At 41.5% G+C, this 26712-nt stretch overlaps 1 protein-coding gene across 1 annotated transcript in view; it reads right to left on the bottom strand.

Annotated features, from left to right (window-relative positions):
- The window catches only part of mapk8ip1b (mitogen-activated protein kinase 8 interacting protein 1b), a 150780-nt gene extending 134320 nt beyond the window's left edge, over positions 1-16460 (bottom strand). Inside the window, exon 1 of the mRNA XM_060838555.1 lies at positions 16398-16460. Within this exon, the coding sequence (XP_060694538.1) occupies positions 16398-16459 (62 nt within the window). The 5' untranslated portion in view covers position 16460. The remainder of the gene's footprint in view (positions 1-16397) is intronic.
- Positions 16461-26712: the final 10252 nt, after the last annotated feature.

Here is a 26712-nt window from a genome sequence, read left to right as displayed (position 1 = left end):
TAGAGTTTCTTATTGCCTGGCATTTGGGCACCATAATTGTTACCTGCTACTTATCAGACAAAGCCTGAATATTATCAAGATCTTACTGTGTCTGAATGTGGACCACTTCTGTATCTGAAGAGTCAGGTATAGTATTGAACACTGCAGTCATCTGCAAACATCCCCACTTCTGATGTTATAATGGTGGTGGTGCAGGGCGGGCAGGCAGGCAGTCTTTGAGGATGCCTCCAAGACTACCCTGAGGAGCTGCTGCAGAGATGTGCTGGCACTGAGATGATTAATCTATAATAACCATAACCATCTTCATTTCTGCAATGACTAAATAGATGCCCCTCTCCTCAATTCTTTTGGAAGTCAATTTGGTTGACTAAGTGCCATTTTAATGCATCAATGAGGACACCCTCCATCACTTTTCAGCTGAAAGGGACAATATTTGGGGAGGTGACAGCCTAGTGGTATTATCAATGGACCAAGGTAATGGCCTCGGGATCTGGGCTTGAATCCCACCAGATGGCGGAATTTTAATTAAATAAGAAAGAAAGTCTAGAATTAAGAATCTAATGACCATGAATCCATTGTTGATTACAGGAAAAACCCATCTGGTTCACTAATGTCCTTTAAAGGAAGGAAAGTACCAACTTTACCTGGCCTGACTCCAGACCCCCAGAAACATGGTTGACTCTTATTGCCTATCCCAGAGAGCAGTTAAGTGCTGGCCTAGCCAGCAACACCCTCATCCCATGAATGATTTTTTTTGGGAAAAAAAAGTAGCTGGCTAGATTCTGTTCATCCTTTTTGTGGATAAGACATATCTGGGCAGTTTTCACATTGTTGGGAAGATATCAAGGTTCTCACTGTACTGGAACAGTTTGGTTAGGGGCATAGCTAGCTTTGGAGCACAGAAACTGATGTCATGTGGAGTGAATCAAATTAGATAAAGACTGGCATCTTTGACACAGGGCACATCAGGAGCAGAAGATGGATCATACTCATTATTCTAACAAAGTTCGAGAGAACATGATTTGATTTTCTAGAAATTGCTGGTTAATTTATGTCATTCTAGGATTGTTTCACATAAACACAGTCAACCTTTAGTCTCCCACATTATCTACCCATAAACTTGTAATCTGAATTTAGGGCCAGTGAATAAGAGCTTGGTAATTCTTTCTTCACTGTGACCATTAATGCAATGTCATTCAATGCCATGGTCCAGAAAGGGAGCAATTAAAACTGCCCATAGGTATTCATTCCAAGAAAGTAACTTTCTTTGATCATTTCTTTACTTTTTCTTTGTCTCTTGACCCAATTTGTCACTCAACCCAAATCTTTCTTTCCAGCTATTTCTTTTTCTGGACCAGATTAACTTTAAAATTTGCCCAACTTTAATTTCACTTGTTCCTCTATTGAATTCATAACCCTTAAACCTCACCGTTTATGGAGATGAAATGAATCATTGGTTTCATTATTGACTACTGTCATCCAAACTGAACAGAGACATAAAAAATACTTCTTGTGGAAATGGAGGGTAGGGAGGGGGAAGGGTGTGGCAAGAACAACAAAAGGCACTTATTATTCTCCCCTGCATTTGAACCAAATAAATTACAATCTTTGTTTCTTTTATTTAACAATATTAGCACTCCCTTGGGTTGCATGAATCATGAAATTTTTGTCAGTGCATTTCTCATCCTCCACCCTAGTACACAACCTTCCTTTGGTTCAAGGTTTCAGTCCTTTCAGTTCCCAAGGTTGCACAACCTGAAAAATTAACTCTTGCTCTGTGAATTTCACCTGTTCCTCTCACTTTTTCCCTGCATCCAGAATTTTGCTTTTGTATATAAAGCATGTTTATTGTCAAAAACTACTTCAATTAGCCTGCAGTATCTGTGTCCACAAAATTTAAAAACATTTCAAATGGTTCAAAATTTTCAAGATGGCTGAACACTTAGAATTGTAGCTGACAATTCACAAAGCGTTCAGAATGGAGCCAGGCTGTCTACAAGTAAAGCACTAGAGACAGATCATAAATGAATGGCCTACCTCATTACAAACATTTAGGCATAACTTTAGATATCAAAGATGGATAGGAGGTAATTGATAGACCTTTTACACAACGTACCCCAGCTACGAGAGGTACTGAAACCAAATCCATTACTCCATCACTGATTGCTATGCCTTCGTACCTAGTTACTAAACCCAGAAATTCCATCTCCAAAGCCTTCCATTCTCCTGCTTTGAGGCTCCTTTATTAAGAGCTAACTTTACCTAATGATCTGGTTACCTGCTTTCGCCTTCACATAATTCAGTTTCAATTTTATTTGATAATTGCTCACCTTAAAGTACCTTAGAATATTTTGCTATACTAAAAGGCACTGCACAAGGTTGCGATGTTAGTTGTATACGTGGAAACATCCTCATTTGCAAAGCAATGGGGAAAGACCAACAGCAGTGAGACTAATTTGCTCAAAAGAGGCAGCACAAACTTTGATGGACCAATGAGCCTCCTCCTTTGCCCGAAGATTCCAGTGAGACCTGCATTTCACACATTTAGTGTCAATGAAAGCAGCAGCAACATGTTCACACTACTGAACATTTCCACAGGACAGGATTGAGATTGTTTACATCTGTCAGATCCTTTCCAGTTGCCCTGTGCAGAAATAGCCTGCATCGCTTTGTGCAATGTAAACCCACCTCCTAGAGTGGAAGGTCAGGCTTGCAGCAGATGCATACACACAAAACAATTCCACTCCTACTGTGGCCCCACCAGGAATACAATACTCAATTGCCACCTGAACTGTAGCCAATTGATTCTGGTAATGTTATTTTCACAGCAATTTAATCATAGCGCTCCTTAAAAATATTCTCTGGTAAACCACATTAGCATAACATTAATACTGTGTCTTAGCCAAATACTGCAACATTCATGTATTACACATCACATCTTTGTTTTTGGATGCAAGAAAAATCTTAAAGATAAGTGTGATAATGAGCTATGTTACTAACAAAAACAGACCACACTGTGCATGGGTGTTGCTCTCTACATTATTTATGGCCAGGATTAGTCTATTCAAAGTAAATGCACAAGCTTGCAGTGCAGGAGATAGTCTTTCTGTCCATTGAGTCCATGGCAGCTCTTTGTTGAAGTAACTCAAATCTAATCTACTCTCTTCATAAGGCTCTGCATATTCCGCATCACCAAAGTCATAATTATTTTCCCTGAAAACTGATCACTTCCTGTGGCATAGCATCCCATGCTCCAATAATCTCCAAAACAAATTGTTCTGGTCGTTTCTCTTGCAATCATTTAAAAAGGGAGTATCCCTTGCCATTGCACCTCAGGAAATATTCTTCCTTAAATTATTCTAAAATTCAGTAGCTTAAAAATAAATTTCTATGAGTTGTCCTCTTAGTCAGGTCTGTTCTAGTGGAAGCAATTCAATTATCTCAAGTCTCTACTCGATACAAAAAGAATTCCTATTACTGATACCATCCTCGAAAATAGTGTACTCTTACCAGAGCTTAATGTCCTTTTCATGTTAGTATCTCCCATCCACCACCTCCAACCTCATAGTACCTCAGGGGATCTCCCATCCACCGCCTCCAACCTCATAGTCCCACAACCCCGCACCGCCCGTTTCTACCTCCTGCCCAAAATCCACAAACCTGCCTGCCCCGGCCGACCCATTGTCTCAGCCTGCTCCTGCCCCACCGAACTCATCTCCCAATACCTCGACACGGTCCTGTCCCCTTTAGCCCAAGAACTCCCCACCTACGTTCGGGACACCACCCACGCCCTCCACCTCCTCCAGGATTTTCGCTTCCCCGGTCCCCAACGCCTTATTTTCACTATGGACATCCAGTCCCTGTACACCTCCATCCCCCATCACGAAAGACTCAAAGCCCTCCGCTTCTTCCTTTCCCGCCGCACCAACCAGTACCCTTCCACTGACACCCTCCTTCGACTGACTGAACTGGTCCTCACCCTGAATAACTTCTCTTTTCAATCCTCCCACTTCCTCCAAACTAAAGGAGTTGCCATGGGCACCCGCATGGGCCCCAGCTATGCCTGTCTCTTCGTAGGATATGTGGAACAGTCCATCTTCCGCAACTACACTGGCACCACCCCCCACCTTTTCCTCCGCTACATCGATGACTGTATCGGCGCTGCCTCGTGCTCCCACGAGGAGGTTGAACAGTTCATCAACTTTACTAACACCTTCCATCCCGACCTGAAATTCACCTGGACTGTCTCAGACTCCTCCCTCCCCTTCCTAGACCTTTCCATTTCTATCTCGGGCAACCGACTCAACACAGACATCTATTATAAACCGACTGACTCCCACAGCTACCTGGACTACACCTCCTCCCACCCTGCCCCCTGTAAAAACGCCATCCCATATTCCCAATTCCTTCGTCTCCGCCGCATCTGCTCCCAGGAGGACCAATTCCAACACCGCACAGCCCAGATGGCCTCCTTCTTCAAGGACCGCAGATTCCCCCCAGACGTGATCGACGATGCCCTCCACCGCATCTCCTCCACTTCCCGCTCCTCCGCCCTTGAGCCCTGCTCCTCCAACCGCCACCAAGACAGAACCCCACTGGTTCTCACCTACCACCCCACCAACCTGCGCATACAACGTATTATCCGCCGCCATTTCCGCCACCTCCAAACGGACCCCACCACCAAGGATATATTTCCCTCCCCTCCCCTATCAGCGTTCCGCAAGGACCACTCCCTTCGTGACTCCCTTGTCAGATCCACACCCCCCACCAACCCAACCTCCACCCCCGGCGCCTTCCCCTGCAACCGCAGGAAATGTAAAACTTGCGCCCACACCTCCACACTCACTTCCCTCCAAGGCCCCAAGGGATCCTTCCATATCCGCCACAAGTTCACCTGTACCTCCACACACATCATCTATTGCATCCGCTGCACCCGATGTGGCCTCCTCTATATTGGTGAGACAGGCCGCTTACTTGCGGAACGCTTCAGAGAACACCTCTGGGCCGCCCGAACCAACCAACCCAATCACCCCGTGGCTCAACACTTTAACTCCCCCTCCCACTCCACCGAGGACATGCAGGTCCTTGGACTCCTCCACCGGCAGAACACAACTACACGACGGCTGGAGGAGGAGCGCCTCATCTTCCGCCTGGGAACCCTCCAACCACAAGGTATGAATTCAGATTTCTCCAGCTTCCTCATTTCCCCTCCCCCCCACCTTGTCTCAGTCGGTTCCCTCAACTCAGCACCGCCCTCCTAACCTGCAATCCTCTTCCTGACCTCTCCGCCCCCACCCCACTCCGGCCTATCACCCTCACCTTGACCTCCTTCCACCTATCCCACTTCCATCGCCCCTCCCCCTCGTCCCTCCTCCCTACCTTTTATCTCAGCCTGCTTGGCTCTCTCTCTCTTATTCCTGATGAAGGGCTTATGCTCGAAACGTCGAATTCTCTATTCCTGAGATGCTGCCTAACCTGCTGTGCTTTGACCAGCAACACATTTGCAGATGTTATGTCAGTCCCATTTATGCATATTGGTCTTTTGAATTATACTTCAGTCCACAACACAGGACTCAAAAGCAAAACCATGTTTATCAAATATTTGTGTCTACACGCTTGGTCTTTCCAATTTAAATTTATCAATAGCATTTACACTGAAGGTGCCATTTCACTTAAAAGAAAAAAAAAGTGAGGACCTGTTCGGGATAGAAATTAGGAAATACTGAACAATTTAAAGTTGGAAATTATACATTTTCTCTAGCAAAATGCATGAAGGAAAATTTGACAGAGGCAGTTATATGGAGTGAGATCACAGGTCAGGTATGATTTCATTGAAAAGGTACGGAGTTCTCAATGCAAGAAGCAGTCTACTCCTGTCCTGAACATCTTTGGAAGCCTCACATCTGAATTGCTAATAGGTCTTGCTGTAAGGAAATTTATATAAAATGTATCTAATTTACCATGTGCTGTTCCTCTGGATATGTCAAGCCATCATTGTTTGTGTTTTCCTTCTGAAAACTATATCTCAAACTTGAAACTTTAAATACTTGAATAAGTATGAGCACAGTCCTTATTGCTTCTAACACCCACTCTTGTGCATCATCTCTTCAGGGAAATTAATGCTCAGTTACAAATCAACTTCAAAGACGTCAATTAAAACATGTTGAAAAATGAAAGCACCTTTAAATTTTGGCAATTCAGTTAACACTTTGCCCCCTCATAGCTGATGGAGTGCTACTGAAGTCTTCTTAAATGTAGCCCAGCATGATAGCAGAACACGAAATTGAACAAAATTTTAAAAAAATCTATTTACTCATTTCCCAATAAAAAGTTTGGTGAATAGAATTTGGAGACTACCAACGAAAATCACTACAGCACAAGACAGGAACAAGTCAGGCCATTTAGCCCCTCAAGCTTGTACTGCTCTTCTGTTACATTAGATAGTGGTTGACTTGTATCACAACTCCATCCACACACCGTACTCCTTCAGTAAACCTACCTAACAGAAGCTCAGCTTGTGACATTTTCAACTGACTCATTCTCAACAGTTGAGAGAAAACGGAAGAATTTCAGGGCCCTTTGTGACGGGAAGTGGGATCATGTCAGGAAGCCCAAATCTCATTGACAGATTTGCCACCTTTTTCTAAATTCACACACAAGGGGAAATAGTTTGTCTAATTTCCTTTAATATATTAAACATCTTAAATACCTCATTATACTTCCCCTTTACCTCCTAGACTTATTTTGCATCCTTAAGTTTAAGTAGTGGTGCTAAAGTTACACAGCCTGGTAAGTCTTCAAGTGTTTCAAAAAAGAAAATCATAACATTGATTAAATTTAATAGTAGTTTACTATTTCACAGGTCTAATCAAACAAGATAGGACTTTGGGTGTTGGCCTGGATCAGTTTCATAGCATCCCATACCCAAAGGTTGTGGGTTGAAGCCCTACTTGAGCACAAACTCTATGGTTGACATTCCAGCATAGACTGAGCACAGTACCGGTTGGAGGTGACATCTTCTAGATAATGTTACTACATTGGCACAATGATATAGATGTAAACCTTATTTTGAAGGGGAACAGGTATATCCAGACTCAATTCATCCCTCGACCAACATGTCAAAGCAAAAACAGTCATTATCTTGCAACTGTTTGGCAAAATTTGTGCAAAGCTAACTGCCACATTTCCCAGATTACAGTGACTGTTACATGTCAAAAATAATTACATTTTACAGCCAATACCCTGAGATGGTGAAAAGGTGCTAACAAAATGCAAGCTCTCTTTTCTAGCTGGTGATGTTCGAATATGAAGTGAAAGCACAATGAACAATATGCTGATAGGAATGATGTGAAGTAGTATATCTGGACTTGCAGAAGGCATTAGATGAGGTGCTGCATAAAAAGGTGTATACACAAGGTAAAATTAAACTGGCACTGGGGGAAATTTATTAGTTTGGTTAGAAGACTGGATAACTACCAGAAAGCAGAGATCCAGACCAGTGGGTCCTTTTTTTCTGGTTGCCAAGATGCAACTAGTGGGTGCCTCAGAGTTCAGTCCTTAGTGCCCAACTATTTACAACCTAAATTAATGACTTTTATGCAAGTACGAAAGGTAAGTTTGCAGGTGACACTAAAATATGCAGTAAAGTAAGTTGCAATAGAGAAAACAACATTATTAATGGAGGTTACAGACCAGTTAGCTGAATGGGCAAAAGTTTGGCTGATGAAGTTTAATGTGGATAAGTGAGAGATAATCCAATTTAGTCAGAGGAATAGAATATTACCTAATTGGGAGAAACTCAAGAATGCTTGTGCATGAATCACAAAACGGGTATGCAGGTAGTAAAGAAAGTTATTGTCAAAGGAACAGAATGTAAAAGCAGGGGAGTGTGCTATAACTGCACAAGGCATTGAGACCACATTTGGAGTACTGCACATAATTTTGGCCTCAGAGGGAAGGACACAGTTATATTGTAAGTACTTCACAGGAGGTTCATTAGATTGATTTCAAAGATGAAGGGCTTGTCTAATGAACAGAAACAGTAGTTTAAGCCTATACTTGAGTTTAGAAGAACAAGAGGAGATCTAATCGAAGTATATATAAAGATGCTAAGGGGATTGACAAAGTGGATATAGAAAGAAGATTTCCACATGTGGGGCAATCTAGAATGAGGGGTCACAGTTTCAGGATTAGGGCTAGCAAATTTCAAACTGGGAGGTGAAATTTCAAGCAAAAGGTCATGAATTTGTAGAATTTAGTACCCCAGAGTGAAGCGGATGCTAGAGCATTGAGAAAATTTGAAGGGGGGGGGGGGGGGGGGGGGTGGGTAGGAATGGACAGATTATTAGTATTGAAAGATTATGGGGAGCAGGGAGGAAAGTGGAGTTGAGACTGAGATGGATCAGCTATGATCATATGTGAGTTTGGAGCGAAATTGCTGACTCCTGCTCCAAGTCCTTTTTGCCTATCACTCTCAGGGAGAGGGAGAGTAGCTATGAAGATGATTATGACTGATTGCAAATGCCCACAAATAAGAAACAAGGCAAGTATTAAAAATTAAAACAATATGCAGGGCTATTGCGAAGTGAGAGCAATTTGATAAGTCATTTAAAGTGCCAACATAAGCACGATGGACAGACTGGTCTTGTCCTCCATTGAGAATCTACAATGAAAACACAGTAATTATGTTAACTGACACCATATAGCCTCTTTGATGAGAATTGCTTGCACCAACAAGATGATTGGTTAATTAATGAATAGATACAACTTGTCATGTGATTCAGCTATCTGCTCCCTCTCCACTTGTAGATTTTTCATAAAAGGTGGGTTTCTTGAGAAACCTCTTGTTTGATTATCCTACTGCTTGGAGTAATGGGCTGCATCACTTTTTTCTCTCTCTCTCTGAATTGCCTTTCTTCAGAAGCTTCTCTCTTTAAGGCTCTTTGTTCTAAATAGTACGGTGCCAGCCCAATATGTCTCCAAAGGATCGTAACAATAACAATGCTCTTTGTTCCTTAAACTTCTGCAATCAGTATCTCTGCCAACATGCTGTCTGCTGCTTCTATCCTCTTGTGCAAAAAGTCTGCTCACTCATTGTCACACCATCAACTAATCCTTTCTCCCCGCTCTGACGTTCTAGCAGAGGCATTAAAACACTTACGGTTTAAAATAAAATTAATCCCCTAGTGGAATGGCATAGTTAGGAACTTGACACTTGAACATTTAAAAAAAGGGAATTTGCAATATCCACATCTCATATGAATAACAAAAGTAATGAGCTAACAGTAATTTCTCTCTAGATGGATCATTTCTGTCATTCTGGATAGATATTAGACACATCAGTTAAATATCCTCTCCCTACCATAACTAATGCTGACCTGGTACCCAAAGTATGCAGTTCCAATAATCTATTGCCGTACCAAGTTCTTAGCCAGATGTTAACCCAATGAACAGATCAAAAAATGCTATTAAAAAGTAGTGAGAAGGCAGGTATGGGTCAAAAATGGTTACATGGATGGAGTGTCTCCCCAAAACATTAATATCCACCACTGTTTGAATTTGACCAAATCAGGTCACAGGAATGGACACTAATACTAAAGACAGATATATGTTAATGTAGTACAGACGCTGCCATATTTTGGACAAAGAACCCCTCACCACTCCAGAGCCTTGGATGAAATCTGGTGGGAGGAGGTTGGGGCTAAGTAAAACCCAGATCAGGATGAAATTGGATTTATTCTTTTGGCATTTCTTTGTGGCAGCGATACTGAGAGCTGCTGTTTGTCTACATTGAATGGAGACATGTGAAGCAACATGGCCTAAGCCTCATTCAATCCCTTTGATCCTAACCGTTTAAAAATTAATCCTGTCAACTCCAGAGATCATTCACATCCCCAGGTATCACAGGTGAGAGTAATCTTTGCACGAGTAGCCTGGCAAGAATATTTGTTGTCCTTCCACGTCTGCCCTTGGAAAAGCAGCAAACTACCTTCTTGAACTTCTGCGGTCCACCTCGTGTTAAGTGTACCAAAAGGGGCTTAGCATTAGGGAGGGAACTCCAGGAGTTTAATCTAGTAACAGTGATGCAATAACAACACAGTTTCCAAGTGAGGATGGTCCATGCTTTGAAGGGGAACTTGTAATCGATTGTGCTCCCATGCATCTGTTGGCTCTTGTCCAAGTGCAGAGGTAATCACAGAGAGAAATGCTTTTGGTTACATGTTGTGGAGGTCCTAAAGATCGGGAGAATGAGGCTGAAATCAACTAAAAACCAAAGGGTGGCCTCTTCAAATAATGAAAAAAAAAGGAGCTCCAATATTGCCCAAAGTACAGGTCATTCTGCTATTACACGTGTTTCATTAACACAATCTGCTATAACACAATTGACAAATTGGGGACACTGTTTCTGAAGCGCAAGGTTTTAAGTATGTAACACTATGCCAGCCCCATGAGTTTAAACGGTGCTTCTATTACACTAGTTTCTTATAACAGGGGGTTGCATGAGAGTGGAACTACCGTGTTATAGCAGAATTAACTGTATGTGAACATGGACATGAGACAGCCCAGGATTCCAAACCTACAATTGCCGCATACAACATCCTCCACAACAAATCAACTATTTAAAAATAAAGTCTACAAAACAAACAAATCACATTGTATATAACAATAAGTGTTCAGAGATGTTATGACACACCTCTGCAGCAGTTGGGGCTTGAACCTGGGCTTCCTGGCTCAGACAGAGACAATACCACTGCACCACAGGAAACCTCAAGCTTTCTTTGTATTCACGCAAATCAATAACGACGTGATCAAATTCACTCATCATATTGTCTTTAAATGAATGTGTTTTTTCAGCATTTCTTCATACTCTTGAGCAAAGAAACAAACTAATTGGCAACATCTGAAAAATGACCACTAACAAAACCTTTAAAAGAAAGTGATCAAATTTAAACACTTAAATAGAGTGGTGAGAAATGGTGATGCACTCCAGTCCCTCCGTTTGTAGGAAGGAACTTTTTTAAAAAAACCTGTTCCATGAGCAAATTAACTAACTTGTTAACTTCAAGAACTAGTCCTTAAAAAGGGGTGCATTGCAACAAAAATAAATTTCACAGGCAACTTAAAATTCCTAGAATTAATATTCTTCAACATGTATGGTGCCCATGGAAGGCAACCTTTCTTTATAGATGTTTTACAATCAATCTGTTCAGAGATGTTATTACACCTGTCTCAAATGGATGTGAGCTTGAACCTAGACATCCTGGTTCACAGGAAAGAAACACCATAACCCACAACCTATTTATCATTAACCTTGATAATACAATTAACATCCATTAACATTCCAGACTCTACTTGTAAACAGACCCAAGAGTTTGAAAGGCTCAGACTTTGGTGAATTGTAGACCTACATTTTGTGCGAGTGCAATCCAGAACCACAACTGACAGTGAATGGTAGTGATGCATATAAACACCCAAATTATTGGAAACAAAGTAATTAAGAGCAATTAATTACAGTATTTATTGTAGGGCTATAGACTAAGTTCTGCCACATGTGCAGAATTATTTGATATTCAACAGGTGAGAGGCTTCAGTCCAACATCTTACCTTACAATCAGCACTTCTGTTAGGGCAGCACTTCCTAAGTACTACCCTGAGTGCGTCCACCTTGATCATAATCCCCATTTTCCAGTGAAAGAAAGACTTGAACCTAGAGAGTCATCTGACTCAAGACAGTGTGACCTGATGAACCATCTTTAACAACTTGCTCATTTTATAAATTCCACTTAATCCATTGTAGATTATGAAATTTACAAATTGTTAAATCTGACTAAAACAATTGATTTCACTAGAGCTGTAAAAACGCTCATGGTACCAAAATATAACGTGGGACAACTGACTTATTGTGCAGCACTGTGGCATAAGGACAGTTTTAATTCCACGATTAAGTTTGGTGTCTCTCCAAACTGTTAGCCACAGATTCTGGTGCAATTTCAACAATATTCCAACTTGGATAACAACTGCAGATAACAGTATTCATGTCAATTAATGGAATATCACTTGAGTTTTAAAATGCAGACTAAGTAATATAAACCCCCATTTTAAACAAGAAAGGTGCAAAACAACTGACATCAGTTGTAATTGCGTCTCTGAAAGCTGCTTAATGAATGCTTTCTTCTTTATAAATCTTACACAGTCATATATGTGCAGAATAATGGTACAATCATCTGAAATAGTGTACAATTGTGGGTGCCTGTTACAGACAGAGCAGTGACTACAATGCTCAAAGTAATTCCCAGTTCTTGTGACAGTATTAACTACTTTAGACAGAGGTTGGTAAAACTGTGCCACAAACGGCCTGGAGACAAAGACTGCAGTAGAAATAGGTGTCTTTTACTGGTGCAATGGGTGTCTAATATTCTGCCCCCAAGATGTTCAAACAATGTCTGTTGAGAAGCTTAATTAGCCCTCTTGTGAGGCACCCAGGGGGGCCACCTGAAACAGACATTAGTTTCTTTCAATTTGCAAAGGAAGACTATGCCTGTTTTAAGAATCCTAGGGTCTAATCAAATTTAACACCGTAGGGTGTGATGTCACCCAGTCAGTGAAACATCGAATTCAGCTACACTTAATAAATTGATTGGGAGAGAAAGTGTTCTGTCCAACTCCAGCAGCTGCTCCCAGCCACACCTGACTAGAACTTCAATGGCTGTCACCAGGAGGGCAGCTAAGTAGAAGTCAAACTGCTGCATCTCTAAATGGAGATACTACCTGGAGGCAGTTGCAGCTTCATCCTGACAATAAAGAAACCAAAGAGCCCAGTTTCTCAATCTTCAGGCTTTGGATAAAATAAAAGTAGTTCTCTGCATCCACTGATGCTGCTGCAACTGGCCAATTAGATCTATGGCGTAACCGAACAGATATCTGAACAGGGGTTAAGTGAGGGAGCTATTTGTATTTAGGCCTTTGTGCTTTTGAACTTCTCCTGAGCACCTACAGATTAGAAATTTTCACTGTTCCCCATCAGTAACGGTACCAGTACCTTCAGTTACCTGAACTTTGTGTTCTGCAGTTTGCTCCTTAAACCCTTTCATCCTGCCAACTCTCTTTCCACCTTTAAGACTGTCTTTAAAGCTTAACTCATTGACCATTAGTCATCTAGTGGATGTGCAGTTTGGGCTTAAGATGTTCCCAGGAAGCATCTTTTTGATAGTTCATTGAATTAAAAAAGGGAACATTACAAATACAAGTTGCTGCTTACTGAACTTTTCCAAAACTTCATGCTGGTAGAGTAGAGGTCACATGCCTATTCCCAGTTGCTTGAGAAGACAGACCTTTGTTACATGTGTGTGGCATATTCAAGAGTCCAAGAACTCCCCACCTACGTTCAGGACACCACCCACGCCCTCCACCTCCTCCATGATTTTTGCTTCCCCGGTCCCCAACGCTTCATCTTCACCATGGACATCCAGTCCTTGTACACCTCCATCCCCCATCACAAAGGACTCAAAACCCTCTGCTTCTTCCTTTCCCGCCGTACCAACCAGTACCCTTCCACTGACACGCTCCTTCGGCTGACTGAACTGGTCCTGATTCCTGAAGAAGGGCTTATACCCGAAACGTCAATTCCCCTGCTCTTTGGATGCTGCCTGACCTGCTGCGCTTTTCCAGCAACACATTTTCAGCTGTGGCATATTCAGATGGTAGGCAAGAGTCACTCACATTTGTTTGGGGCTGCACTCCACAGGCCATACCAGGCAAGGTAGCTAATTTCTCCCCCTCCACCACCCCCCATTAACAGGGGAAAGCTTGCTATCTTTACCTGGACTTGTCTATATATTAGACCAGTTCTTTGCCAAACAGGTAGATTCGTAATCCTTTAAATAACGTTGTAGTTACTGGTGACAAAAAAAAGGAATCAAAATAAAATTCCAAAACACCAACAGAAACCCATTCCCAGGAATGTTATCAATCAAAATTTGATCATACCACAGAAGGAGACAAGCCAGGTAAGCAAAAGCTGAAAAGATGATTTTAGAAGTGTCTCAAAAAAAAAGGGGGAAAAAAAGAGGTTTAAACAGAATTCCCAAGCTTTTGAACAGAACAATGCTAAGACAATTAAAAACAGGATGCTCAAGATACCAAAAGTGAAGGAGCACTGAATTCTGATGGTGGAGGAAGCAATCCTACAGTCAAAGTAATTTTAAATAAAATTTACAGACAAGAAACTACCTATGTATCTCTTTGGTTCGAGGCTGGTATTCGTGTGTCACATCGATTCCTTCCAGCTTACTTAATCGCATTCCATTGTGTATCTTTCTATTCTTTCCTCCTCCTGTGTTTCTATTCTTTCCTCTGAAATGCATCTACATTTTTCACTAACAGTCCATGTGGTAGCAGTTCCACACCCCCACCACTTGAAGAATAATTTCCTCTGGAATTCTTATTTGCAATTGTCAGTGATTATCTCACATTCTCATTTGGAGCAACCCACAAGTGGCGGCATCTTCGTTACGTCTGTCATAAAGATAATAAACAAGTCACCCCTCAGTTTTCTGATTTTCCTGAGAAAAATACCCTATACCAGTGAATAATGGACCCAGTTGCCATTAGATGAAATAATAAAGACCAATATTCAGGGGAAATCCTAAAAAAATGGAGGAATGTGACTGGTTTATGCCTCCAGGAACTAACAGACAATCATGAAAAGGTCAAAATAGCAGGAAGCAATTTCACCAAAAAGAACACCTGTAAGATTTAAGAAAATCCCACATATTAAGAACAGACCATGGATTATTCAGGTATTGTACAGGAGCTGATTTAATAAATGATAAGTCTATCATTTAGATAGTGCCTTTCATGATCTTCAGACAGCTAATTAGCAGCCAATTGAAAGCTTATGGGGCAAGGTGAGCCATTACATTGGAAGTGTTATCTTTCACAGATATAAAAGAAAATAAAATTAAATGCTTATGAGGACTTATGGTACAGTGTAGTGATAGCCAAAGGCTTAGGTTCAAGTCCCACCTGCTCCAGAAGTGGACTGTAACATCTCTGAACAGGTTCATTAGAAATGATCATGAAATGCTTACAAAAGAATAGTCATAGTTGCAATCTCAAACAAGGCATCCATCCGACCAACAAAGCAGGATCCCACAAACAATAGAAGGCCGGTTTTTAATATTTACAACATGCATATCAGTTTGAAAGGAAGAGGTCCCCAGCTTTTCCTACAAATAGAAATCATTGGAGCTTTCACAGGAGGGGCAGATGGGGTTACACCTCATCTGAAAGGGCAACCTTAACCAAAATTTTATGCCCAAGTTTCTGAACAGGACTTGGGGTCATAGAGATGTATAGCATGGAAACAGACCCTTCAGTCCAACCCATCCATGCCATAGGTTAGGATATCCTAACCTAATCTAGTCCCATATCTCGCTAAACCCTTCCTATTCATGTAGCCATCCAGATGCCTTTTAAATGTGGCAATTGTACCAGCCTCCACCACTTCCTCTGGCAGCTCATTGCATACACGTACCACCCTTTGAGAAAAAAAAAGTTATCCCCTAACTCCTTTTTCTACCTTTCCCCTCACCGCCAACCCTATGCCCTCTCGTTCTGGACTCCCCACCTCAGGGAGGAGACATCGTCTATTTATCTTATCCATCTCCCATAGTCTTTCCAGTCCCCAGAAATAGTCTCATTACCATTCCTAGGCTGAATTTTCAAAATATCCCTGCAATCCAACAGCTTCTTTCTGAGCTGTCCTTTCCCGACTTAAGCACGCCACTTCCTAACATTTAGCACATTTAAAAATCACACAGAGACTCAACAAATGCATGGAGTTGGCTCATCAACCTGCTGTCTCAATTCCAGCTTCAGAAACGAACAGGAGGATGACAGCTAATTTGTTTTTTTTTAAGAAAAGAGGTCCAAACGTTATTTCGGATTGTAATTTCCGCACGGAAAACGGATTTCGGAAGATGCTTCTCTTTTTTTAAAAAAAGAGCTAACATTTCAAATAAAACCCTCCCCGGTGTTGCTTCCCGGTCCGTTCTCACAGGGAGCTGTCCACGCCCTGAAATCATCTCCGCCACTTCTAGCAACAAGAAACACACACACAAATAACCTGCAATTAAATCAAATTAAACCCAATTCTCAGCGTCACTCAACTGGGAACAGTGGGGGAATAGGAGCAGAGCAGAGCTCCCCGTTCCTGCTGTAACAGCCCTGGCTGTTTCAGTATAGTCATTGCCCCCCACTTTAAATGCTCTAACATGTCCCTTCCTCCTCCTCCTCCCTCTGGCTCAGCAGCCTTGGCATTTCACATCGAGCGCTACCGGACAGCACGGACGTTCAACACCGCACGAAGCCGCGACCCCGCACTGCCTCTGCTTTACCTGAAATTGGGAGGCGAGGTGATGTGCAGCCCCAGAAAGGGAGAGGCAGCCGGCGAGCTCATGGAATCCGCATCCGCCATTCTCCATTCAGAGCCCCCGAAAGGCGCTCTCATACGTCAGACCGGGGGCAGCCTTCAATGCAAAGCGAGGAGTTTTAACCCACTTTGCACACACCGGCACCTACCATTGCGAGAGGCTCCATAGGCCTTGCAGGTCTTTTGTCGAAGACCTACTGCCTCCCCTTGTAGAGGCTGTAAGCACGGACTCTGCTGATGTGTTGCACCGTGATACGACGTGATTTGGGTGGGGGACGCCAGAATTGGAACAGCTCCACCCCAACCAGATCATGCTTCCAGCTGGCGGAGAATTCATTGAAAACCATTCACTAGGAATGGCTTACCACCTCCCCCAACCCCATGGCTGCAGTCTCCAGGAAGTTGCAAATTTGTCTTCCAAAACAGTCACAGGAGAGAAGCAATCTAACAAAGACATTTCCTTGAATATTTCCATTGTACTAGTTAGAAAATTGTTGGAGGTGAGGGAAGGGGACAAACGGCAAAAATTGACCTAAATGAGGTCACTTACAGCAAGTTAATGTTTAAAATGATTATTCATTCTGAGGATGTGCAGGTTGTTGGCAATGCCAATGGTTACTGCCCTGTCCTTACACATCACATTTCAGATGCTGGTGGTGACATGAACCAGGAGAGAATTGGCACTGTTCTTGTGCACTGGTAATGCCCATACCTGTGGGCCAGGAGGCCCAGTTCCAAGTCCTACCTGCTTCAGAGATACGTCAATCCCCATACTGGCCAGGTCTGTGGTCACAATTTGAAAGTTACAGATTCACACTTGCAATATGTACGTTTGCCTTTGCTTTAGAGTGGCACAGTGACTCAGTGGTTAGCATTGCTGCTTCACAGCACCAAGGACCCGGGTTCAACTCCAGCCTTTGGGTGACTGTGGAATTTCTACATTCTCCCTGTGTCTGTCTGGATTTCCTCTGGGTGCTCCAGTTTCCTCCCATAATCCAAAGATGTGCAAGTTAGGTGAATTGGCCATGTTAAATTGTCCCTTGGTGACCAGGGATGTATGATTAGGTGCATTAGTTAGAGGTAAATGTAAAGTAATAGGGTAGGGGATTGGGTCTGGGTGGGTTAGACTTCAGAGGGTCAGTGTGGTCATGTTGGGCCAAATAGCCTGTTTCCACACTGTAGGAGTTCTCTGATCTCTGAAAAGGTTTGGAAAATATCTAGCCCAGGACGTGTACACCAACCTCCAATAGCCAGGCTCAGGGAGCTAACTATGTTCTGGTTTGAGGGTTGGGAACATGAGCAACACTTGTGACTTCTATCCATGCTCCTCAGTGCTGAATCACCTTTTTAAGCTACCACAGATTATCTGTGTAGGTACCCCACAGGGCTGCTGAGCTAGGAGTCCCAAGACCTCTGACCCAGCAGTGTTGAAGGAATTGTGCTATAGGTCTGACCCAGTTTGGTGTGTGGTGTAGTGCATGTTTGGATGGTGCACAGGACTAACATGCTGCTTCACAGTTTTCAGATTAACCTCAGAGGAGACACACAATGATGACCCCCTCCTTCCTATAAAAAGAAGAATCTCCAGTTGAAAGGGCTCCTGGTAGGCTTGGTGTCACTGAATTCTACATTGCGGTTAACTGGAGACTCAGTAAGCTAAGTTTGAAGATTGCTTTTCAGGTCTCGGACTCGCCCCTGCTTACTGATTCTTGCAGATGGAAGAAAGATGACTAAGGGGGTAGAAATTGAAGTAGTCAAGGAAGCGAACTGTGGGAATGTGGTTCCTTGATCCTGGAGAATATGTGCTAAGAGATTAATTGATTTCATAAGGGCACGAAAGGTGAGTGACATCCATTTCAACACATCAAGCTCTACCTTCTTCGCTTCCCCAACATTCTTCTGCATAGTGCTCCTCAGAACAATACACCTTCCAGTTCTGCCCATTTCTGTGACAATGTACCTTCTCGCATTTCCATTGAAACAGGTAACATTCCTGCTCACCCTCCACTTATTAACTGCCACATACCATGCCTCATTATCCCTGTCCACCATTGTTATTATTCCAATCTGTTCTTTTAATCCATCTCTCATAATCATTGCTCTGTTCTCTGTCCTTGAAGGTGAGGCAAATGCAGAACACCCACAATGACGAGGCCAGCCCTTCAGTCGCCTTGATGGCTACTGGCAATGCATGCCTACCAGATCCACAGCAAAGGAGGTGTCATTGTGACCCAAGTGTGGAAACTTGAGCTTTCCAAGGCACAGGTGTTCTGCAAAAGCTGATTCTGTGTTGAGCGTCTTACCTTATTCCTGATTCCCTATGTCCTGAGGAATAACATATGGCTGAGGAGATAACAGCTGCTTACTTCATCTTCATGTAAGATCCAAGTTAGTGCTACATATGGCACAGTGAGAGCTGATGCTGAGTAAGGCTGAGCAAGTTGAGTGAAAACCTTTCAGTTGTGTTTGGGCTTTTAGCAACATAGAATATGGGTCATTTCATTTTATATCTGGAAATACTGTCATACACAACCAAATGGCTTTACCCTCCACTAAATCACCTGTGGCAATTTTCACTTATTAACCACAAACATTAAGTCACCTGTGTTCCAACTGTTCGATTTACATCCAGAGCCAATTAATGATGATGAATATGGACTATTCTTTTTTTTCCTTTATTTATGTCCAGGGATGTGGATCATTAGATTTGTCAGTTGCTTCAGAACACCTAATACCGATATGACTTTGTTGACTTATATTACATTATTTGTCCTTCACTTATACCTTTAGATATTGATAATCTGTCACTTTACATCAAATAATTCTCTGAATAATTTCTTCTTAATATATTCCATTTGTTCATTATTTATAAGGGATTTAGACCAGCTGCTATAATTGTCTTTGAATTATATCATGAATGACAAGAAATGAATATTTTAGATATCTTTAATCAACCTGTTCAGAAATGTTGTGACACCTCTGGAGTAGATGGGACATGAATACAGACCTTTTAGTCTAGAGATAGAGAGCCTTGTGTACATACAATCTTAGATATTTTCCATGCACAGCTTCTTACAATCATTCTGTTTAACATTAAATCTCCTTTTCTTTCACCCAAAATGTATCGCTTCAAGTTCTTTTAAAATTTTATCTGTCATATGTCTGCCAATTTTGCCCGTTTATGTTATCCTGAAGTCCCTTACTATTCTTCTCATTGTTCACTGGGTTTCCGAGTTTTGTGCTCACTGCCTCCTATACCCGAGTCAAGAAAATTAATGTATATCCAAAGGAACAGATGGAATTTAACCCCGATAAGTGTGAGGTTGTGCACTTTGGAAAAAGTAACAAGCCAAGGGATTACTCAATGAATAGCAGTACAACAAGAATTTCAGAGGACCAAAAGGATTTTGGGATATTTGTCCACAGATCCCTGAAGGTGGTAGGACAAGTCAATAGGGTCATTAAAAAGACACATGGAGCCATTTGCCTTCATCAGTCAGGGTATAGATTACAAGAGCAAGGAGGTTAAATTGGAGTTGTACAGAATTTGGTTAGGCCACAGCTGGAGTATTGTAAGCAGTTCTGGTCACCACACTGTAGGAAGGATGCGATTGCTTTGGAAGGGATGTGGAGGAGATTCTCCAGGAGGTTGTCTGGGATGAAGCTAGGCAGAGAAAGCTGAGAGGAGACCTGTTTGAGGTGTATGAAATGATAGGGTGCAAAGTGTGAAAGCAGCTGTTCCTCTCAGTTGAAGAGTCAATAATATGAGGGCATAATTTTAAAATTTATAGGGCATTTCAGGAAACATTTGTTCACCCAAAGGATGCTGGGAATCTATCTGGAAGAGTAATTGAGGGGGGAACCTTAATTTTAAAAAGTACTTGTTCCTCAGCAAATGATGACATTGATAACTCTTAATGTTGAATAAATTACAGAGCAAGAATCCATATATAAAATAAGCACTTTATTAGTTAATGACAAAATATTGATTGTGAGTGTTCTTGTTGCGCAGTGGGATTATCCCTACCTGTCAACCAGGAGGCCCAGGTTCAAGTCCTATCTGCTCCAGGGGCATGTGATAACATCTCTCAACAGGTTGTGTAAGTGAGTATCTACCTAAGCAGCTCCTACAGTGACTTACTGGGATTATCCTTGTCAGCCATAATTGTTTTCAATCTGTCCTAAATGTGATTGTAGCCAGTGGAAATACATCCCCCGATTTGCATTGTCTTCATACTGCTAGGGCTCCTTGATGTCATTCCTGGTAAAAAGCTACCTTGACACCAAGGACAATTATTATTCTCACCTCAAACTTTTGACTTCAACTCCATAGCTATGTCTGAACCGGGTCTGTAACTGAGCAGTCCTGGTGGAACTCAAACTGAATATCAGTGAGAAGATTATGCACCTTCCATTGCATTGCTGATGATGGAGAGCACACCGTTGGGGTATTAATTGATTGGAGCTTCAATGAATGTCTCCTGGCTGCTACTCTTTCTGAATTTTCTCTTGTTGTTTATGTTTCAACTTGGATTGGACAATTGCATGTGAGAATCTGTATCTGAATTTTCCTATTTTTAGCAAGGGGTGTGTTTATGGGATGTTACTATATTGGAATCATTAACTAGTAACAGTTACTCTGTCTATTATTCTGTAATGTTTCCAAAAGAGTTAAGTTGTTCTAAATTCCTCTTTCTCTGGTTGTATTTTAACTATAGTGTTTAAATAAATTTTGTTATGCTTAACGTTGAGTAGTTTGACCAGTTACATTGCATCAGGAACTGACAATTCACATTTGCCTTTAAAATAAGAAAAAGTGAGGATCTAGGCTACCACCTTAAAATATTTAGAGGGGGTCTGATCCGGTGTATAATATAATATGTTCTAATTTCTATATAAGTCATTCTGCTATAATGGGCATTTCATCAACATGAATTCGCTGTCATGTGAACGGCGAATTGGGGACTCGAACGTTTAAAATGTGTGTTGGCTGTAACACAATACAGCGCCAGCACTTTTAAGTGTGATTTTTTTTCTATAACCTGGGGTTTGCACAAGAATGCAACCATTGCATTATGGAAAAACTGATTGTTCAGTGCTGAATGATCAGAATAGGAAAGGAGAGAGAAATAATTTCACAAGGGAGATCAGGAAGAAATTGAAGAATTTCTTAAATTAATGTGTCGTTTGTCATTATTGTGATTCAAACAAATGCGCAGATACCTTCTTAAACTGAATTAGAATTCACATTATCATTAGGTAGCTTTCTTTGAGAGTTATAGAAGAGAATTTTGATATTCTCCTCTGGATATTATCACATACACTAGATTGATCTGAGGTCCCTTCCAGGATGCAACCAGCACATAGCTCATTATCTTTACCATTATATAGTGTGGATAGCAGTGGAAATCCCTCCCTAAACTCCTCTTTGTTACTCTCCCTTAAAATCTACCGATTTGGTTATCAGTCTTAATGTTATCTTTCATGGTTTGGTATTTGATAATCACACCTGTGAATCACTTGCAGTACTAAAAGCTCAACATAAATGTTAGTCTTTTTCTTGTGTAACATCAGAGTATTTACATGCATTTGACATTTGCTCCATTAAATTTAAATAGGAAAGTTGTAAAATAAAGTGGCATGGGCCTGTGGAAAAGAGAAGGGGAAAGAATACGGGCGGAAAGAGAAAATATCTCAAGGAGCCGACAGAGCCATATGAGTTCAATGGTCTCATTTGAAAATTCAAAGTTGGTAGAATGATGAGGGAGGATTGAAAAACAGAGACAGAGGCTATTGGGGCTGTGAGGAATCTCACTTCAACTCATCTCCATTCTTATCTCTCCTGAACTATCCCTTATTGAATATGCTTAATATTTTAATTACCTGACTTGAGTCAAAGTAGTTTTACTTTCTTTATTCAATTTTAATGTATCCTCATAACAGAATAGAATTGTGGAGCACAGAGAGGGGCTCCCCCATTACTTTGCAAACTATTTCTTTCAAAGGGCTAAAAAACTAGTCTACTATTGAATGCTTTTTGCATTGTTCTGAGACTGTTCCTTCTTTCAAGTTTTTCATTTAGTTGCCTTTTGAAAGTTACTATTAAATTTGCTTCCTCAGCCCTTTCAGACAGTATATTCCAAGTCATAATAACTCAGTGCAAAAACAAGTAGAGTATCACAGAAAGAATGGAATATGAATACAATATGACACTCCAGGAATATGATGCGGGCACTATTAAAAATAATACTGACTTTTATTTTATAAAATATAACTTATTCATAAAACTCATTACAATACATTACATAACAACTAAAATTTGGCATTACATAAAATGTGCTACAATTCCATTTCTTTTAATAGGATATATGGGACTCCACAGAGTCTCACCACACTTAGAGAATCTCAGAATTCTTATGGTACAGATTTCAGCCTATTGTATCTATACCAGCCCTCTGAGTAATCTAACTTAGTGCCAGTCTTGTTGCCTTTTGCCTATAACCCTGCGCATTATTTCTAAGTTCAAATGGCCACTTGAATGTCTCAATGGAACAAGCCTCCATCACACTTCCAGGCATTGCATTTCACAGTGCATGCTGAGATCTAGGTCAGGGCAAACAAGCGGACTTATACCAGCATCTGGGAACTCCGAAACACATTTTCCTTCAGTCAATAAAATCACGATTGACTTCAACCAATTTTGTATGCAGTTAGTCCATCCTTTGTATTCCATGACCTATAACTTTCCCCACAAGTCTGTTGTATGGCACTATATAGAACATAGAACATAGAAGGATACAGCGCAGTACAGGCCCTTCGGCCCTCGATGTTGCGCCGACCGAATCCTATCTAACCTATACTAGCCCAATAACTTCCAAATGCCTATCCAATGCCCGCTTAAATGACCATAAAGAAGGAGAGTTCACCACTGATACGGGCAGGGCATTCCATGAACTCACAACCCGCTGTGTGAAGAATCTACCCCTAACATCTGTCCTATACCTACCACCCCTTAATTTAAAGCTATGTCCCCTAGTAACACCTGACTCCATTAGCGGTAAAAGGTTCTTAGTATCTACCCTATCTAAACCCCTAATCATCTTATACACTTCTATCAGATCTCCCCTAAACCTTCTCTTCTCCAATGAGAACAGCCCCAAGTGCCTCAGCCTTTCCTCATAAGATTTTCCTACCATTCCAGGCAACATCCTGGTAAACCTCCTCTGCACTCGTTCTAAAGCTTCCACATCCTTCCTATAGTATGGCGACCAAAACTGCACACAATACTCCAGATGAGGCCTCACCAGAGTCTTATACAACTGCAACATGACCTCAGGACTCCGGAACTCAATTCCTCTGCCAATAAAGCCCAGTACACCATATGCCTTCCTCACAGCACTATTTACCTGGGTGGCAACTTTCAGAGATCTGTGTACATGGACACCAAGATCCCTCTGCTCATCCACACTACCAAGTAGCCTACCATTAGCCCAGTAATCCATCATCTTGTTATTCCTACCAAAGTGAACGACTTCGCACTTAGCTACATTGAATTCCATTTGCCACATTTCCGCCCAGCTCTGCAACTTATCTATATCCCGCTGTAACCTACCACTTCCTTCCTCACTATCCACAACTCCACCGACTTTTGTGTCATCCGCAAACTTGCTTACCCAGCTTTCAAGTCCTTCCTCTAGATCATTTATAAAGATAACAAAAAGCAATGGTCCCAAAACAGATCCTTGTGGTACACCGCTAGTAACTGCGCTCCAAGATGAACATAATCCATCAACTACTACCCTCTGTCTCCTTCCAGCCAGCCAATTCCTAATCCAAACCTCTAATGTATCCTCAATGCCATACCTCCGAAGTTTTAGCACACTTCGCACATTTAGCACATATCAAATGCCTTTTGGACATTCACGTACTCCACATCATCACTGAAAACAAAAAGTGCTGGAGATCAGTGGGTCAGGCAGTGTCCATGGAAAGAAAGCAAGCTAATGCTTTGAGTCTGTATGACTCTTTATCAGAGACCTAATGAAGAGTCATCTAGACTCGAAACATTCGCTTGCTTTCTCTCCATGGATGCTGCCTGGCTAGCTATGGTCTGCAGCATTTTTTGTTTTCAGTACAGATTTCAGCATTTACAGTAACTTGCTCCCACTCCACATCATCAGCCTTGCCCAATCAACTGTCTCTGTTACCTCTTTAAAATAATCTCCAGCAAGTTAGTTAAACACTATTTTCCCTTAACAAATCCATGCTGACTAATGGCTAAATCCACATTATCCAATGCAGCGATTGTGTTTTAACAGTAATCTACAAACAAAATTAAACTAACTGGTCCATCATTGCTGGGCCAATCTTTACACCCTTTAATTGAATAAAGGCTTAATGTATGTGTTTCTCAAATCCTCTGGCAATATCCTAAGATCCCCGCTCTGCCACTACGGCCTGTTCAGCATCTTCCTCACACCTGAACCACGTCTCTTGTCTGGAAGTGTAAATCCTCTTTTTGTTCCCTCAATGTCATAATCCTTCTTTTACTACCCTTTTACCTTTGATGTTGTCCAGAAATCTTTCAGAATTCTTTTTCTGTTAGCTGCTGGCCTTTTGTCATAATCCCACTTTGTTTCTTATATTTGCTTTGTCACCTGCCTTCTGAACGTTTTGGTTTCAGCTTTGTTCTCAATTATATTTGCTCCCCAATAACTGTCTTAAGTACACTTTTCTTCTTTAACTTCATTTCTGGTTCCTTATCTTCCAAGGAGCCGCTGATTTATTTGTCCTACCTTTCCTCTTTGAGAGAATATATCTTGCCTATGCTGAAAACATCTCCTCTTCTATTACAATTACAGACTATCATTCATGTGAAATATATACTGGAGTATACATCTCAAGGAGTTTCACGTGGATTCCAGCACCTTAGTGTATTATTTTGGTAGACCTTCAAACAGTAGCCTTTCCCCATCAAGACCAAGTGGGAACTGCTGCAAGCTTTAACGTGTCCTGCAGCATGTAGTCCTTAACCTCGGAATGTGCCAGTCTGCAGCATCAGTCACGGTCTACTGTTGAAATAATACAGAAAACTACAGGAATATTGCTGCAACACCACCAGTGCATGAGAGAAAGAGTACATGACAGGAGAAAGTATAAATTTAAAGTAAGCATGTGCTAAATATCCAATGCAAATTTCAGTCTTTTTACCAAATGTTCTGACTCTGGTTTGATTCCATCATCCCTGAAGAATCAGCACATAGAAAAACCATTCATTTGATGTCTCTTCCTCAATCTAACTCCTGTCAACTATAGCTTTCTTCCGTCAGCAATGTCAATCAGTAATCAAAGCCTGTTTTCCTTAGTGTTGACAATGGATTTGGACCTTTGATACATCTGGTAGTGGTCTCGAACTGGGTGCCAGTTGTGATTCAGTGTGCAATATTTTGACCTCCCTGTTAGATGTTGTGGATTCAAATCCTGCTTTTGAAATCTATTAAATCTCGCTGGCACTCCCAGCCCAGTACTGTACTGTCAGAAGTGCTAGGCCCGATACACCCTTTCGAGTGAGTGTAAAAGATCCCATTGTGTTATCTCCTCGGTGTTTGGAGTCAAAGTTCACCCCTCAGTGCACATCACAAAGCAGAACATCTGATCATTTTGTACTGCTGTTTGTCGGAGAGTCAAATTGTGTCTGTATTTTCTACATTGTCATTTTAAGAAGTGATTGTTAATTGGCTGTACAGTACTTTGGGTTAACTCTGATTTCTCTTCACAGATGCTGCCAGACCTGCTGAGCTTTTCCAACAACTTCTGTTTTTGTTTCTGATTTACAGCATCCACAGTTCTTTCCATTTTATTTTGTAAAGTACGCTGTGATGTCTGAGCTCATGAAAGCCAGTCTATCCTTTAAAAAGACAGGTGAATGAGTGCATATCTTTATAATTATTCAGAGATTTGATAGGGTGCATATAGAAAAGATGTTTCCCCTTGTGGCTAGAGTAAAGAAAAAAGCTATCATTAAGAAATAGCCACAATTCCCAAAGGGAATTCAGGAAAAACTTTTTTACCCGAAGTGGGTAGAATTTGGTACTTGTAATGGTTACATTCTTTTTTTCTTCACCGTAAGGACATTGAGCATATGCAAGGGTTGGTGAAACAACAGTGGGAGTCTTTTATTTGAAGATAAGGTGATGTACAGATAATGTTTATGGGAGGATGAGAATAGGAGAAAGTGAAGACTGCAGATGCTGGAGATCATTCCTGATGAAGAGCTTATG

The sequence above is a fragment of the Hemiscyllium ocellatum genome, chromosome 18, assembly GCF_020745735.1.
Source record: "Hemiscyllium ocellatum isolate sHemOce1 chromosome 18, sHemOce1.pat.X.cur, whole genome shotgun sequence".
Taxonomy (NCBI): Eukaryota; Metazoa; Chordata; class Chondrichthyes; order Orectolobiformes; family Hemiscylliidae; genus Hemiscyllium; species Hemiscyllium ocellatum.
The sequence above is the reverse complement of the archived record's forward strand: the minus strand, read 5'-3'. Positions and strand labels throughout refer to the sequence as shown.